At 38.5% G+C, this 18,676-nt stretch overlaps 1 protein-coding gene across 5 annotated transcripts in view; it reads left to right on the forward strand.

Annotated features, from left to right (window-relative positions):
* The first annotated feature begins 18,262 nt into the window (after nt 1-18,262).
* LOC111919902 (serine carboxypeptidase-like 17) overlaps nt 18,263-18,676 on the forward strand; it is a 41,030-nt gene continuing 40,616 nt past the window's right edge. For all 5 annotated transcript variants that reach the window (XR_006192587.2, XR_008232377.1, XR_008232378.1 and 2 more), the window contains exon 1: nt 18,263-18,676. This exon is cut by the window's right edge and continues 281 nt beyond it. Coding sequence is in view for 2 of the 5 variants with exons in the window: in XM_052771468.1 (XP_052627428.1) it covers nt 18,599-18,676 (78 nt within the window). In the remaining 3 variants the exon portion in view is untranslated.

The raw sequence follows: 18,676 nt of genomic DNA on the forward strand, positions 1-18,676 counted from the left end.
CCTGTATTGCAAGGGAAACTTTTTTCCACGTCCATTTATCAAAAGGGACCATGTGGGACACTCACTCATACTATTCGCTACAGTTAGGCTGGTATGCCTATGAGTGACAATTGTCATTATAGTTCTAACGCCTGTACAACGTTGTATGAGGCTTACTAGTCTTAGTATGGTTATAATAACTCACAAAAAGATATGAACAATACGAGTAGTGTAGGAATAATTAAACAAATGATTACATTTACAAAGTGTTGGTTTTACAACAATATGATTTACAGTATAATACTACTACTTAAAATTACAGCTGGTGGAACCAGACACACTCACAATTATAGGGTTTTCAAAGAGTACACTTACAACATACTATTTACAATAAAGACAAACATAAACAATACAGAAAACATTCTTATTATAGTTTTATTGTGAACTAAAACTATGTTACACTATCTTATAGTACAACAACAATTACACATAACGATTTTATAGTATTAAAACTACTTTTCAGTTATATTAAAAAATGTTGGATTTTCTAGAACAATAAACATGATTACTATTTCAAGAAAGAAACAACAAGATTCTAAACATAAATAGTTATGAACTCACCAAATTAAATGTTGATACTCTCTTTTTCAAAATACTTGTATTCTCAGGAACCAGTAGATAGGTACATTCCTAAGATTTTAAGAAGACATAGCAGGATATAATCATGTCTTCTATCTTTTGCTATATATAACTTTTGATGTCATATATATGCAATGAATTGAACTGTTATGTAAAACTTATACATTATTAATGCAATGGTTGTTGTACTTTGATTTCTATGATGCATGTGTTGTGATACTTAACATGAAGTCATCCACCCCCGGACATTTCTGCCACTCCAGTTTGGGGGTGAGACAATTGGTGAGAAGGTCTCGTCATAGTCAACTGCCGGAGTTTGAGTAAATCCCTTTGCAACCAGTCACAACTTATATGTGTGTACTTTCCCATCCATGTCGGTATTCTTCTTGAAGATCCATTTGCATACGACTGTCTTACGGCATGGTACACTGTCAACCTAGTTCCAAACTTGATTGTCATACATGGAATGAATCTCGTTGTCCATAGCCTCTTTCGTTTTTGCAGGCTCGGGGCTTGCCATGGTTTCCTTGTAGGTTTTAGGTTCATCCAGATTTACCAGTTTGATATCGCTGATAAATGTATCGACCTTCAACTGTTATATGAAAACCATATAGCACAGGTGGAACACTAACTCTACTTGAACACCTCAGAGGTACGGATTCGTCAATTGGCTCAACCAGAGTTTCCTCCTCAGGTTGATTGCTAGTGTTTGAGGTTCCTTCACCGCTTGACTCTTGAAGCTCTTCAAGGTCAATTTGCCTCCCACTGTCCCTTGGCATGTGAGTTCTCTCTCACAAAAGAATCTTCTCCTCGCGATGAAGACAAAATTGTCACTTGGTCTATAGAAGAGATATCCAAAGGACTTCTACGGGTAGCCGATGAAAATACATCGCTCACTCCGAGGTTCGAGATTGTCGTGATTCTCGCGTCTCACAAAAGCCTCGCAAACCCAAACTTTGATGTGGTATAATGAGGGAACCATCCTTGTCCACATCTCATGAGGTGTTTTGGAATCCTTGTTGGTAAGGACTAGGTTAAGGATATGGGTGGTAGTTTCTATGGCATACCCCCAAAATGAGATAGGTAACAAAGCTCGACTCATCATGGAATGAACCATGTGTATCAAGGTTCTATTGCGCCTCTCAGCCATACCATTAAGCAGTGGTGTCCTAGGTGGCATTAATTGTTAAAAAACTCCACATTCCTTAAGATAGTCTAGGAACTCGATACTAAGATACTCTCCTCCTCAATCAGATCGCAACAACTTTATCTTCCTGCCCACTTTGTTCTCCACTTCTTGCTTAAACTCCTTGAACTTTTCAAAAATTTCTGACTTATGCTGGATTAAGTAGATATAGCCATAACTACTGTAATCATTAGTAAAAGTCATATAGAAGCAGTTAGCATCCCTTGTGGCGGTTCTGAATATTTCTTATATGACAATAGCATGATTCAAGAGTATTTTTTTTTAATTTGGTGTAATTTTAAGTTCAAAAGAATGATTTCTTGTATTTCATTCTCAAAAGAACATCTCGCATTCTTCTAAAAATATGTTCATATTATTATATAAATGTATTTGACTATCTAGATAATTCTGCCAAAAATATATCGATTTGAATAAAAAAACTAAATTTTTTCAAGCATGCCAATCTTTTTTCTTATTTGTAAAAAATATTGATTTCTCAAAATGTATTTTTTGAAACAAAAATTACATTCTTATGATAATTAACTGTATTTTTGTTAAGAATTGTTTTAGAATCAAATAAATTTTATTTTATAAGAATCATTTTATAACTAAATTTATTATAAATAGAAGTCAAAAAATCATCACATAATTATGGTACATTCTATATATAAATAAACATGAAATGTCCATAATACTTTTTTTTATGGTTTTAAAGTGATTATATGGTACACACTAGTCTATTTTAATATCATAGTCTAAAATTATAGACTTGTATTTTTTTTCATCTGATGGTTAAGTTTATATTACACATTTACCCATTATTTGCTAAAGATAAAATGTCATATATATATATATATATATATATATATATATATATATATATATATATATATATATATATATATATATATATATATATATATATATTACTATATTATTATACAAACCTTACTATTTCTAAAAATAGATTTAAGACATTCAAGTGCTTAAGCTTAAAGTACAACATGACTTGAATCAAATAATATTAAACTTTAAATTGTCTAAGTTTATAAGCTAAAAGTACAATAAAACTATGCAATACAAGTTATCTTATTTCAATTTCTTGTGACTCCTTATCTTTCCTAATATATTCACCAGACTCATTCAAATTCCACTTATTTCTTGCCCCCTTCCTGTATATCTCGGACCCATAACCACATCTCTCGTATTTGAAGTTAAATCATTTATAAGAAGGAAAACACAATGCTTTTTCTCATCCCTCTGTCACCTCTCGAAACCCTATCACACTCTCTCCAAAAGGAACCCTCCTTCTCTGCCTTAGTCTTTCACCAAAACCCTAATCGATGATCTACTATTTGTTGTCTCCACTGTTTACCACTTCCATTAAATGCTGACTTGATGCTTCCCTCAACATCGCTTGCCTCCACCATGACACACTCACTGACTAAAAAATACACTAACCTGTCACTGAAAAAAGAAAGAAACAAGTCTAAGCAAATCAAAATGGTAGTCTTTTTTATCTCTTCATGTTATTTTCAAGTTGGGGCTTGATGTTGATAATTGCATAACAGGTAAAACCTATATTCGTTTCTTTAATTTTTTAATTCCTTTCTGAATAACTATTCTGTAATTTTTTTTTGAAGATACTCTCTAGATCCTTTCGAATTTTGAAGATCCAAACCTGATTACAACTGAAACCGGATTTGGGGATATATTTTTTGGGTTTGTTGCTCGACAGGTTTCGTGTTTTCTTTCTTTTTCTATCCTTTTTCAGATCTTTCTTTCTCTGTCTTTCTCTCGGTCTTCATTTTTGTATTAATGGAGAGAAGTTTGATATGCAAGCGACAATGGAATGAGATGTGTTTACCTAGGTGTTTGATTCAACCACAGATCTTCATCTCACCATCGTCTATCTCTCAACTCTCAATGGTGATTTATCTCTTTATTTTTTTGTTATGACATCTACGTAAGGGAGTCCTTAATCGTCTCTCTCTCTCTCTCTCTCTCTCTCTCTCCATAATCATTTTTTTGTTTCCTAGGTTCGTATTTATGACCGAAAGACATCTTCTTGAACTATGTGGACTTCTGCCTCCATATTTCATGACATATTAAGAGGGGCGAGATCATAAGGGTTTTTATGCTTCATCCTTAACTAGGTTGCCAAGTAATGGATGAACATGTGTCTTACACGAAAAAAAATGTATGTCCCTTTTTCTACTGTTTTTTATCATGATTTTTTCGTAATCAGTTAACTCCCTTGATAATTTCATTAAATTAAATTACTTTATATGTGTCAATAGGTTGAAGTTATGTTTCGTGTTGATAATTATTGTTTGATAATGCCTACAATTTGTTGTTTAAATATTCACAAGTAAGAAAAGAATAATGTTGATTTGTTTAGTTTTCTACCAACTAATAGCAACCACTTTGTTATTACTTTGTCTGATGATTTTCTTGATATGAAGAACCCATTAAAAGTTGTTAATTTTGTTTGTAGGGCAATGGCTAGGCTTTTTTTTGCTTGAGGTGATTTTGATGTTCGTAATGAGGTAAAAAAGAGGAACGAAATAAACCACTTTTCATGGTCGAAAACAAAAATGGTAGCCTAAGTTGTATCTTTCGAAAACGTTCTTCATTTTATTTATCACTTTTTTTATTTTTCATGTATAATTTATAAAAGAGAAATTCTCATTTATAGTTGTTTTGGAAGCAGTGGTAGCTGTGATGACATCCATTTATTGGCGAAAGCTCTTACATGAAGCACAACGATTGTTAGAACTTAGAAGCAGCAGGGCCAATCCAATGGTCATGACAGCGTTAGCTCTATTCTTTCATATTGATTTTATTCTCCATTTGAAAATGCCAATGTCATCATCTTCTTTTTTTATTTGGATTTCGTTTTTATTTCCTAAGTTTATGACAGATGAGAGATCAATGATTCCTCTCATGATCGGTTTTGTTGCTTTTGCACAAGTGGTTGCTTATTTGTTCATGCATTGCAGGTTTTTAGTGGATCCAAATCGACATTACCATCCACGACTGTGTAACACACATGTACTTCTTTCCTTATCTTTAGTACTTTTTTCTTATTCTTTACCTTTCTATGATTGAGTAACTAGTTGTACTAAATTTTCCATTTGACATGGTCTTGTTTGAAGTTTGGTTATTTTTTCATTTTAATTATCTTTGACAGGGTTGTGAACAATGGAAATCAGATGAGATAGGAAAGCATGTGGGCTCAGATGCGATAGCTAAGCTTGTGGGCAGGCTGTTTGTGAATTTGTAGAAGTTGGATGTCAGCATTATAAGCTTACTTCAGATGATCATGCCTATGACTGTTTTCGGTAAAATGTTCCCCAAGATGAATGAGTCACATGGCTGGTAAACTTTTCACTGCAAATTTACAATTATTTTCTAGAAGAAAAGCATGTATTGATTGCTTTTATCAGCTTGCAAAACTAGGGGACTAGATCTCAAACATCATTTTCATTTTTTTGATATTTATCTCATGTAGTGGTCACAAAAATCGAACCACAGCCACAAAAAACTGAACCATGAAACCAAAATTGAATTAAAAACCAAGGGTATGGCTTTCCTTTTGCAAAAACCTACTAATGTATTAGGTAAATATGTTCATTTCTTTCCATCTCATATTGTATATTTGCTAATATGGTGTATATCAATTATTTCATGTAATTCAAGCATCGGGGGAGCATGAACGACTTTTTGGAGATAAATTTTGTGCTAGCAGGTATGGTATATATTAACAGATATCTACGTGGACTATGATTTGGAAATAATTTATGTTCTTAAATACATGCCATCTAGCATAACAGATGCTTATGTCCAAATAGTAAGCAAAATACCAATTTTCTCTTAAATATTAATTACCCCAAAAATTCATAACTAATAACAAATCTAAATATAATGTATTTATTTTTTGTAACTTGCCTTCTGATGAGTTATAAAACTCTTTGATCGATTAGATCTTCATAACAGGTAAGCAAAGAACGTAAAAACAGTGAAACAAAACACAAGTATGGATCTGAATGAGTCGAATGATTAGATTACTCAATCCTCAGCAGAGCTCGACTAAGAACTTCCGCTGTAGAGGATTCTAGGGTTACAAAACAAGAACGATGAATACGCTTGAAAAATACTTATCTAATCGTCTCTAATCATTACGTTCTAGGATGCATGCAAGAATCTATTTATAATAAACCCTAAAGAAAACTCACGGATGGACAGGCCCATACCGGAGACAAAACTGGACTAGCTAATGAGCCCAAAAGACGCAACACAATACTAGACCTAACAATCTCCCCCTTTGCGTCAATTTGGAGCGAGACTATTATTTCTTCTTGCTTGGACCATCTGCTGGAACCTTCTTGGTTGTATCAAACAGACGCAAGATAAGCGCAAGGATAGTCTGTATAAAGCGAATGTACCATTGAATCATATCATCAAAGTACATTTTATCATCCGCTGAATTCTGCTTGCACCGATGGATGATCCCTAAGACATGTTCCAGACATGCAGTGGTATAGAGATGTTTGTCTGCCAAAGCGAAAAGACATTTCTGGCCTTCATTTCTGGTAAACATTACGGAGTTTCTCTTGGGGTCTATGTTCCCCATCTGCATCATGTTTAGGTCACTTGCTGAGCCAACGGGAGATATGGTAGGCTTTTTCTTGAATACGCTCGCTACCTCCTGATCCATCTTGGTGACTTCCAGTATATAGCAGACAAGCATCCTCTTGAAGTGGTCAATGATCGGACCATATTCAGCTTTGTTTGTAAGAAGGGTGTTGTGCAAGAGGATCCAGTCGTGTGGATTCAAGTTGGGAAGATCTGCAAGTGAGAGGGCATGTTCGGTCTTGGTAGATCCTCTCAGCACCTTAAACAGAATGTTGGTGAAGTTTCCTTCCCTATACGGCTTTAGAACCCGAACATTGATAATCTTCTGAGCGCTCCATGTTTGGTATTGTGGTTGAGCCGCCCTCAGATAGAAATCGACTAAGTCCCTATCAACCTTTGGATGAGGATGAGGGAACTCAGCAGTGTTGTCAAAGGCATGGAATACAAACACCTTTCGGGTTAGTGGCATGTCGAATTAAGAATCGACAGTGTAAGAACGATCTAAAGAGATCACCAGTTCTAGCCACAAGATGCTGGGTGTTTTGATGGCTTCTTTCAGCAGCTTCTCAAGAGTCCAAGGAGGAAAAAGAGTTTTCCTGCTCTCGAGAAGGTCGTGAGCTTCTTTTTGTCTTCTTTCGGCTTCTTCAGCCTTTCTAGCTACACGAGCGCTGATGTCAGCATCTCTATCTCGACCCTGTTTCTTCAGAAGGTCGGCAATTGTCTCCTTATCATCATCGTCGCTCTCCTCAGCAATTTTCTTGCCCTTGTCTTTTACACCCGAACCTGAGGCTTGGCCTGTAGGAGGAGGTTCGGTTGTGTGTGTTGCTGTTGAAGTAGGAGGCGGTTGATACACATTCTCTTTTTCTCCCCCCTGTTTCGGAATGGACACGAAATCAAGGAGCCCTTCAATCTTGCTTAGGAGAGAGAGGGCAGGAGCAAGTTTTTCCGCAAGGTCACACCTCACAGAATAGTTGAGGATCAGGTCATGTGCTTCCAGGATGTTAGAAATAGATGCGAGGACATCCGTAACACACGATAAAATAATCTCTCTTTCAGATCGAAGAGACTCAATCTCCTGTTGAGAGTTGGAGAGTTGAATACTCTTGACCTTCAGAGCGGTGGTCTTCCTAGCAAGAGCATCCATGAGGGAGTTCTCAGCAGCTAGATCTTCTTGAAGCTTGGCGAGACGCTCCTCAATGGTCGTTTTGAAAGGTAAGTTGTCGTCAGAGATAGTTTGACGAAGAGAAGCGAACGACTTCAGCTCTGATGCAACTGATGTAGCCAGCTGGTTGACAATTGGTTCCAACGTTGTTTTGGTGGCTGCAACAGTTTCCTGTAAAGATTTTAACAGGGAAGAAGCATCAGTAAATAGTTTATCGACTTTTTCGGTCGCTGCCTCACAGGCTTTGGTGGAGGCATCAATGGCTGCAGTGGCGGAGTCAAGAGAAACTTGATGAGCTTTGGAAAAAGCGTCAATAATTTTCTGAATGGCAGCTTCAGAGATGGAGGACTGGGATGAAGAAGAGGAGGTGATGAGCGAATCTATCTTGTCGTGGAGCTCCTTGAGATGCCTCTTTGTGACAGGAGCATCATCATCGTCGTCACTCTGTACCTGAAACGGACTGTAATAGACCGAATCGAAGGTCATGTCCTCCCCGCCAAGGAATTGTTCTTCACTCTCTGCTGGGTGAACAGGAGAGGAGGGTGGTGGTGAAGCTGGAGGTTCGGTAGTAAAGGTAGGTTCGGGTTGGGTGGTATGTTCGGTTGTTGGTGTGGGTTCGGGTGCTGAGGTGGCTTTGGGTGCGTCAGTATGAACCCCCGTATCCGATACGTTGGTTCTTACTTCTGTAGTGGTGGTGGTTGCTTCGGTAAAGATGGGAGGTGGTACTGGGATGGAGGTGGATGGTATTTCAGTGGTGGAAGTTATGGGGGGAATAGAAATAGGAATAGTAACTGGTGGAGAAGAGATTGGAGAAGTGGAAAAGTGAACTTCTGGTGTAGGCGAGCGTGGTGGAGTGTTACCACGAGGAGATCCGTCAGAATCAGAACCCTCTTCCTCAGATTCGCTTGAGGACGAAGCGATGATCAGCTTTCTCCTTGGTTGGGTTTTTCGCTTCTTCATAGGAAGGGATTGGACAACATTGTTGGTTTTTCTTTTCTTGGGAGATGGGCCTTTCACTCCCTTTGCAACCTGCTTGCCCTTATCAGTCTTCTTTCCTCTTGGGGTAGGCTTGTCAGCCTCCTGAATAGACTTGAGCATCTCAGGAGTAAGCTCTCTCGGACCGGAGCGTCAAAACTCCTTTTAGGTTTTAATAATCCGGCTGTCGGCTGGGACATCGCCATACATCGATTCAGGGATTGAACCGTTGAAGGGAAATTTTGAGGCGTCGGAGACAATGATCTTCGTGGTATGGAAAGTACCAATCGAAGGCATTGGAGAACCAGCAACAATGGGGATGTGGTACTTGTCCATCACCCATTTAGTAACAATAGTCCAAAATCGAGCATAAGAAATCTCGGAATGGCGAGATGTAGAAGAGAGACTCTGAATGAGCTGTTGCCAAAGGACCGACCCGTAGTCCAAATTGATTCCGTTGTAGATCCCGTACAGAATCGAGATAAACAGATGACTTGCCCCGTCCAATCCAGCACTGCGTTCAGACAGCCCCTTGAACAGTACTGTAAATAACCCATTCCACTGAGGAGGCATACACGATTTCTTGAATTTCGTGACCGTTGTGAGCACCTCAGTGTAGCCCATGTTGTAGAACATATTGAAAAGATGACCCATTGGAATCATTTCAGGGTTAACCGTCGATGAATCAGGTTCAAACCCTAACAGTGACCAGAATCTCTGCTTGGAAATTGACGCATTGTGATTGAACACGTCGAAGAAAATCTGATCGACGACCTTGTCGTAGTGAGCAGTCGCAAATATCTGAGACAAGAACTCCATGGGAACTGCTTCAGCTCTGGTGAGAGCAGGAGCAATCAGCGAGTACTTCAGGCATTCGGTTATCGGGAACATGAAAGCATCGTATGCATGAAGAGTAAGATCAATGATCAAACTCTGCTAGGGACGAATCGGCAAGATGTGTGAAGTAGCGTGAACTGATGAAGAATCCGCCATTGTTGTGAAGAAGATGGGAGAGATGATGAACAGTAGAGTGTTTGAAGGTTTTCTTGCTCTCTGAAAATTTGGGTGCAGTAAAGAGGTAAACAATGGTTTACGTTACCTTTTATACTGTGGGTAGAGGAGAGAGAAGAATCTGTCCCAAATCTTCAAGTGAAATACGAAGAGTTTTTCGGAGGCGATTGACGCGTGACAGTTGGTATTGCCGATGATTACGCATGAGAGAGAGTGTCAGTCCCGATTTACACGCCTTCCCATCAAGCGCCATTTTTAGATGAAACGGTTCCAATTCGCATGCCTGGCCTTCTAGCGTCGTTTGAAATCAAATCGATTGGACTCCCGCCTGAGTCACCATTTTATCATCTTATCCTTTTAGAGTTAACGACATCTTTAAAGCAAAATTGCCCACGTGGATTAATATTAGCCACAACCCTTTTATAACTGCCAATCCCATTAAAATGCCTTGTAACTAATGAAACCAAAATTTTGGAAAATCAAAAAGATTTCTGTGCTTAGTGTGTAAAAGAAAAGAAATAAAGCAACACTTATGAGGGAATTTGTGATGTCATTAAAGACACGAAACAATGGATCCCGGGCACGAATCTCTTCCTTCAAAGTCAAGAGAGACCTTAAAGTGTTTGTGTGGTTTCCCGTTAAATAATGATCAGACACTTATTAAGAAGTGTTGAAAGACTTCTTTTAATTAGGCTTATTTGGGTGGGTTTCGCTTCAATTCAGAATTCCTGATCTTGATATAAGACAACAATCGAACGAAGTACTTATGAGACCAATGTAGTCTGTTGAACAAGTAGGTTGGAGATGATTTAAGTGGCAAGGTAAAATAATGTATGTAAAATCTCAAAAAAATAAAACTGGATTCCAAGGGAAGAAATGTTATTGGATTTAACAATTTCATAGGAATTACTCAAAAGAAAATTAGAGATTTCACATTGTATCCCCATGGATAAGTCCGTCAATTCATTAGTGAAAGCTAGAGCAAATTTATTGTTCACCGTCAATGCAAAGTAGGTAGTGAATTGTGGGTTTCACTTAGCACGTAGTGACACGAAGCTAAGATCATGAACATAGAAATTGTGTAACCATAAACCTCAGTGGTAATTTCTGAGAGTCTCAAGGGTTACGTTTGTGAAGCAAATGAGATGGAGAAAAGTGGTGTAGATGGTGTAAAGAAACCAAAGTACCTCTGCTGTTAAAATAGGGACCAAGCAGAAAACTCTTATCTCATGTGAGAAGAGAGTTAGGTAGCTCATGATTAGAATAAATATGAGAGCCTAATTGAGAAGACAAGGTTTGTTTGTACCAAGTCAGTAAGGCTATTATTCAGAATCAGGTGAGGCTTTGGACACATACAACAGCATGCTTCTAGGGACACTTAACTAGTGAAATGATTTCCCCACAAATAGACACACAAAAGGATAAGACACAAAACAAAACAAAATAATAGAAAAAAATATTTTTGGAGTTTTTGAATTTACGAAAAGAAAATAAGAAAAAGAAAAAAATATTTTTGGAATTTTTGATTTTAAAAAGATAAAAAAATGAGACGCAAAAAAATTTTGGATAAAAAAAAATTTGGAACCGAACCCGAGCGTTCGGTCTATTTCGGGTGCCAAAAAAAATAAGTTTGAAAAAGAAAAGAACTTTGAAAATAAGATAAATGAATTTCAGAGAATAATACAAAAGGTTTACAACCAAAGAAACTACCTTTGAGTGATAAGTGAAGATCAGATGATATGACCGAACCCGAGCGTTCGGTTCATTTCGGTACACCAGAACAAGACCCGAACCCGAGCGTTCGGTTCATTTCGGCACACATGAGACCCGAACCCGAACGTTCGGTCTATTTCGCTTCCAACTTTTGATCTTGAGAAGTAGTCTTCGGTACTGACTCCGATTCCATCATTCCTAGCCCTTATAGAATTTTGTTGAAAGATGCTTTAGGAAGAGCTTTGGTGAAGATGTCAGCCAGTTGATCAGTGGTTTGAACAAAGTGAATTTTGACGTTCCCATCTTCCACATGATCCTTAATGAAGTGATACCTCAGTGCTATATGCTTGGTCTTGAAATGTTGCACTGGGTTATGACAGATCCTAATTGCACTTTCTGAGTCACAATATAGTGGGATCTTTTTCATATTGAGTCCATAGTCCCAGAGCTGGCTTTGGATCCAAATCACCTGAGATGTACAGGAGGCAGCTGCGATGTACTCTGCTTCAGCTGTAGACAGAGATACACAAGTCTGTTTCTTTGATTGCCTGCTAACCAACTTCCCGTCTAGGAATTGGCAGCCTCCAGTGGTGCTTTTCCTGTCTAGTCCACAACCTCCAAGGTCTGCATCCGAGTAGGCTTGAATGAAGAAACCTGAGTTTGATGGATACCATAATCCGAGAGAGGTGGTTCGTTTCAGATAATGGAGAATGTTTTTCACTGCAAGCATATGAGGTTCACGAGGATTCGCCTGAAATCTAGCACAGTAACAGACAGAAAACATTATATCAGGCCTGCTAGCAGTAAGGTACATTAAAGAACCAATCATCTAGCGATATAGCGTAATATCGACTGCTGGCTTAGCCAAGGATGGAGTGAGCTTGGTGCCGAATGCCATTGGAACTTTAACCTTTGAATCTCCCATCATGCCAAATTTAGCAAGAAGAGTCTTGGTGTAAGCTTCCTGGTTGATAAAGATGCCTTCGGGTCCCTGTCTAATATTTAAACCAAGGAAAAAGTTAATCGGACCCATTGAGCTCATTTCAAATTTAGTCTCCATCAGCTTTCTGAATTCAGCTGTTAAGCTAGGATTCGCTGAGCCAAAGATGATATCATCGACATAGATTTGAACAATCATAAGGTGGTTACCTTCCTTCTTACGAAAGAAGGTTGGGTTAACCGAACCTTGTTTGAATTTTGACATCTTTAGAAACTTGGTTAGCGTTTCATACCATTCCCTAGGTGCTTGTTTCAGACCGTAAACCGCTTTGTCCAGAATATAGCAGTGATTGGGGTACTTTTCATTAACAAATCCCGGAGGTTGCTCCACATATACCGTTTCTTCAAGTTCTCCATTCAGAAATACGGACTTTACGTCCATTTGGTAGACCTCAAAGTTCTTGTGTGCAGCATAGGCCAGAAATATTCGAACAGATTCCAACCTCGCTACCGAAGCAAAAGTTTCCTCATAATCAATTCCTTCCTCCTGGCAGTATCCTTTCACCACTAGACGAGCTTTGTTTCTAATCACATTGCCTTCCTTGTCCATTTTATTTCTGAAGACCCATTTGAGACCAACAACTGAGGCGTCTTTAGGAGTGGGAATGAGGCGCCAAACCTTATTTCTTTCGAACTTGTTGAGTTTATCTTGCATAGCTTGAACCCAGTCAGAATGATCAAGAGCAGTATTTACTGTCTTCGGTTCAACTTTTGAGACGAAAGAGTTAAACATGCAAAACTCTACTTTTGAGAATAGAGATGTTTGCTTTGCCTTCAGTTGAGATCGGGTCAGGACCTTTTCAGAGACATTACCCACTACTTGGGATACAGGATGATCTCTGGTCCACTTTACAAGAGGAGGGTAATTTGGATCATAGGATGGATCCAATTCAGCATTCACCATTTCTTCCAATTCAGATTGGCTATCGTCATCGTAAAACATATCAGCATTCTCCCCCTCGATTGATGAGCTTTCAGGTGTAGCTTGACTTTCTGGTGCTACAAGACTTTCGGGTGGTGTTGAGCTTTCGGGTGCAGCTGGAGTAGAGTTCTCCCCCTCAACTTGTGAGCTCGGCTATTTTGAAGAAGATGGATTCTCCCCCTCAACTGAAGCACCTTGCTGAAGAGGTTCATTTGGAACTTGTTCTCCTTCACCCATTCGTTTGGCGGCTTCTTCGACGATTTGCTTCAGATGGTCGACTTTGTTGTCTGCTGCCTTGGCTTCCGATAGAGTTGATTTCTCAGGCTCATCGAATAATTCTACAAACTGCTCAAACAAATTAGCAATCGAGGCCGTGACTTGACCTGTTTGAGAGAAAATCTCCCCAACTGTTTCTTCAGTGGCCTTCAGCTTCTTGACGTAGCTGTCATCGAAACTCACATAATACGTTTCTTCAATCTTCCACGAACACTTATTTAAAACCCGGTATGCTTTTGAAGTAAGTGAGTATCCCATAAAAATTCATTCATCAGCTTTAACGTCGAACTTGTTACGATGTTCTTTAGAGTTGAAGATAAAGCATCGTGAGCCGAATACATGGAAGAATTTAATGTTCGGCTTCTTGTTGTTGATGATCTCATAAGGAGTACGAGTGAAACGCTTATTGATATAGGACCTGTTCTGCGTAAAACATGCTGCAGCAATAGCATCAGCCCAAAAATATAAAGATAGAGAAGCGAAACTTAGCATGGTTTGGGCCACCTCACACAAAGATCGGTTTCGTCTTTCGACAATTCCGTTATGTTAAGGGGTGTAGGGGCTGAGAAGTTGTGACTGGTTCCTTTTTCTGCCAAAAAGTCTTCAAATTCTTTATTCTTGAACTCCAGTCCATTGTCGCTCCTGATGTTGCGAACGACTTTTCTCAGTTGCACTTCAACCTGCTTAATAAACATTTTTAGCTTGAGAGTGGCCTCAGATTTGTGCATCAGAAAGAAGACCCATGTAAAACGTGAAAAGTCATCAACAATAACAAGAATATACTTGCTACCGCCAATGATTTCGATAGATGATGGATCACATAAGTCAATGTGAAGCAACTCAAGTGGTTCAACAACTTTAGTGTTTATAATGGATGGGTGACTTTGACGACTCTGCTTCCCCATTTCACACGCATCACACAAATGTTCTCCATCAAACTTGAGCAATGGGAGACCCCTAACATGACCTCCTGTGACAAGCTTGTTGATGTCATTGAAGTTGAGGTGTGAGAGCCTTCGGGCAACCAGCTTTCGTCAGAATGTGCTTTGGATAATAGACAGATAGCTAGATTTCCTTTGATTGGTTTGAGATTGAGAGGAAACATTTCGCCTTTGCGTTCTGATTTGAGAATCACCCTTTTTGTTTTCTTCTCAATGATTTCCGAACCCTCATCGTCAAATGAAACTTTAAGACCGGTACCTCCAACAAGCTGAGATACACTGATGAGGTTATGATGTAGCCCTTCAACGTACGCCACCTTTCTTATAGTGAAGTCTCCATTGGTTATCATCCCATAACCCTTTATCGTTCCATATGAGTTGTTCCCGAACTTGACATTCCCACCATTCTGAAGAGATCGAAATTCCCTTAGCTCTTCTTTCCTTCCTGTCATGTGACGTGAGCAGCCACTGTCAATGTACCATTCTTCGTCGAACTGCTCGCACTTATAAACTGCAAAAATTAAGCAGATTTAGGAACCAAAAGTTTCTTGGGTCCATGTGAGCCTTTCACAAGAATAGGTATAGTAAGAGAAACATCAACAAGATATGTTCTTTTTATTAAAGTTGTTTCATTTTTCTTCTTAATGGTGTATACTTTGATTTTGTTAGGATTAGTTACAGTCGTTTTGGTTTCAGGTTTTGGCGTTTGGGCCTTGGACTGCTTTCGATCATCCTTAACTGAGGAAACCTTCGATTTTCCTTTCAAGTTCGTTGATGATGTTGGATTTTGAGCTGGAACTGAATTAGGTTTAGAATGAGAAGTATTAGAATGAGAGAATTTGGACTGAGAATTTTTCCTGACATGAGGTTCTAAGTGACCCTTTTGTTTTTGGTCATTAGAGGGACTGAACCTTGAACTTTGGTAGCTTTTGCTTTCGGAACCGAACCTATGCTTTCGGTTGCTGGTGCTCTCTAAACCGAACTTGTCCTTTCGGTTGTTGTTACTCTCAGAACCGAACCTGTCCTTTCGGTTGTTATTTCTCTCTGAACCGAACTTGTCCTTTCGGTTGTTGTTTCCCTCTTGCGGCCTGACAACACTTTTCTCTGACTTTGAATTTTTGTCATGATAAGAGAAATGGGCGTTTTGAGATCGCCAAAACTGCTTTCGCTCTGAGAGATTCTTTTTGTATCTCATATTCCTTTGCTGCTTTTGATCCTACACTTGTTTCGGCTGTCGATGGATGTTGGCCTTCTGCTTTTGCTTCTCGTTAGCTGGTTCACTTTTCACAGATGATGTTTCGCTTGTGGAAGTGACTTCTTCTACAAGAACTTCTTTTGCACCACTAGTGCTTGGCACGTCGAAGTTGTCAGGCTTGTTTAGTGGCTCTGGCACATATCTGCCTTTGGTTTTCCAGGATGTCCGCTCAGATAGACCAACAGTTTCATCGGCATTATCTATAGGAGCAGACCAGAAAAACTCATCACAACCATCTGCATTATCTTCATTCACTATGGCAGTGAGTTCGGCTGTTTGATGTTCGGTTACTCCTATGACCTTATATACCTGATTTGGTGTTGTTCTCACCTTTTGGTACACAACATCCTTTTCTTTTAGAACCGGGGACTTATTTTGGGACAAACGAGCAAACTCCACAGAATTTTCAGAAATAAGATTTTTGTGGTTTTCGGGTTCGCTCTTGACAAACTCAGAACAGTCGACTTCATCCTCTACAAAATTTACACTCATATCATCATCCTCATTAAGCTCAGATGCGTTTTCAACATCAATTTTATTTTCTGAGCTCAAATTGGCATTCAATGAGTCAAATTTTTGTATGGTTTCGGTCCTTAGTTTCAGTTTATCGTTTTCATCCAAAAGGTTTTTCAGCATGTCCTTATGGTCCTTGGACTTTATAAAAGATTTGATTTTGTCCAGAGCATACATATAGGTGGGATTCACATTATCAGACGATACAACGCTTTCGCAGTTATATGCTTCAGCATCGATTTCATCCTCCTTAAACTCAAGGAAGGGTAAAATCACGCGATGAATTTTTGCCCTATTTCACAATTCAGATGTAGTTGAGTGATGTTAGCATAAAGACGTTTAGCAATCAAACAAAAAATTTCTCTGTTTCAAAAGTTTTAAATTGTCTCTTTGTAATAAATGTTTTCTTCCTTAGACTTAATCAACTCCGACTCCTTCAGCACTATCCACATCCTCCGTTCCTCACTCTTGGATGACACCCTGCTTATTTGGTCAGTTAGGTTAGAATTGGTGACCCGTGTTTGAGTTAAACAACTATCCATATTTGAGATTCTTGAATTTAAGCTATTTAATTCTTTTTCATATGATTTCTGTGGGACTTTGAATGAAACAAAAAGAGATTGTACCTTTTTGATCAATTCATCAAGCTCATTGATCTGCACACTGAGAGGTTTTGCTGTGAAGCATAAGTCCTCTCGCTCCTTGGTGTCCTCTTTTCCACCATCAGTATTGTATCCCCTCATGTGAGATACATCAGTTACCATCAAACACTTCCCACTGCTTTCGTCACCTCTTGCAACATATGTCTTTCCATGAGATGGCTTCCTGACTTCATCATCCTCTAAGTCGGTTGACCATACCTGCACGCCCCCGAACTCGTCATCCTCTGTCGAACCCTGTACAATAAGAGCATTCATAGAATGGTTAGTAGCAACTTTCTTCCTCTTGATCTCTTCCAGCTTTTTCATCAACACAGCCTCTTCATCTTTTTCTTCATCTTTCTCTTCCATTTTCTTCAGAACACAGTCTTTGGCATAATGGTTCTTTCCTCCACAGTAGTAGCAGTTGACGCCAGAATCTCCTTCAACCTTCGCCTCTTTCTTTGGTTCTTCCATCTTCGGCTCCTCCCTAACCTTTTCAGAACTGTAGCTTCCCTGCCAATTTCGGTTCTTATTGGTAGGGAACCTTTTCTTGATGAACCTCTTTGGATTAGACACCATCATTGCATAATCTTCAGAAGTAAGATCATAGTCTTCTAGGTTCAGATCTTCATCTTCTACCACATTTTTGCTTTTAGACAGGAGGGCCAAGGACCCCAAACTTGAGATCTCTTGCATGTCAATCTTTTCTTGGGATTTCAAAATTCCCACCAGCTTTGCCAGCGAATAAGACTTGAACTGCTCATGAGCTTTAACTGTGGACACGACAGCTCTCCACTCGGATCTTAGGCCATTAAAAAAGGTGACCTTCTGTTCAATCAACTTCCTTTCTATATCATGTTTGATCATCTTGCTAAGAAGATGATTGAAGCGATCAAACGTCTGAGTAACAGTTTCATCAGAATTCTGCTTAAATTCACCAAACTCAGACAAAAGCAGGGTCTGAATAGAATGCTCCAAAAGTTTTGAAAACCACAAGGATAATGTTCGTCAAAAAAATTAATAGAGACTATGTTTGTGAATTTTAGTAAATCATATAGACCATTTTTGTAGTTTTGTCTAATTAAAATTGAAATGTGGAAATATAATAAGTCTAAAATGTTAAGAAAATTAAGGATAAATTAAGAAGTAACAACAATGATTTTTATTTATTACCATAAATGACACCCATGTTTTGATTTGGAAGGTGGTACTCTTATATTTGTTTTTTTAACCTCCGTTGAGAATAAACGAGGAACGTGTGGATTACATATTCACATAAATCTCCATCGAGGATAACGAGAAAATCGTGGATTACATAAATGGGACCAAATTAATTATATCCAAACGGTCACACTTTGGAATGTTTTTTTTTTTTTTTTTTTTTTTTTTTTTTTTTTTTTTTTTATGTTTTCGTTTTTTTTTAAGTGTTATTATCAAGTGATGTCTAACCTAGCTGAGTTGATGTATCAGATTTTATACTTATATGAGATGTGAGGTTGGGAGTACGACTCCCGTAAAGTACTTCTTGTGGTACCATACGTAGGAAATTTTTCTTTGGAAATTCCTATAGAGACTGAGTTTTGCCCTGTAAAGGAGCTCGAACTGGAGATGTTCGTTGAAATATTACGAGTGAATTTCCATTTAATTTGTTTGCCGTTTTAAAAAAAAAGTGTGAATACCAAATATGGATATAAAGTTGAGAACATGTTTATTGCAAAAAAACATGTTTGTTGTCTTACACATCGTTGATGAGAAACTTATTTGGAATTTTATTCTTCATTTATAATGATCATGGCCAACATAGATTATTACAATACACAACCAAT

Source organism: Lactuca sativa, chromosome 5 (assembly GCF_002870075.4).
Source record: "Lactuca sativa cultivar Salinas chromosome 5, Lsat_Salinas_v11, whole genome shotgun sequence".
Taxonomy (NCBI): Eukaryota; Viridiplantae; Streptophyta; class Magnoliopsida; order Asterales; family Asteraceae; genus Lactuca; species Lactuca sativa.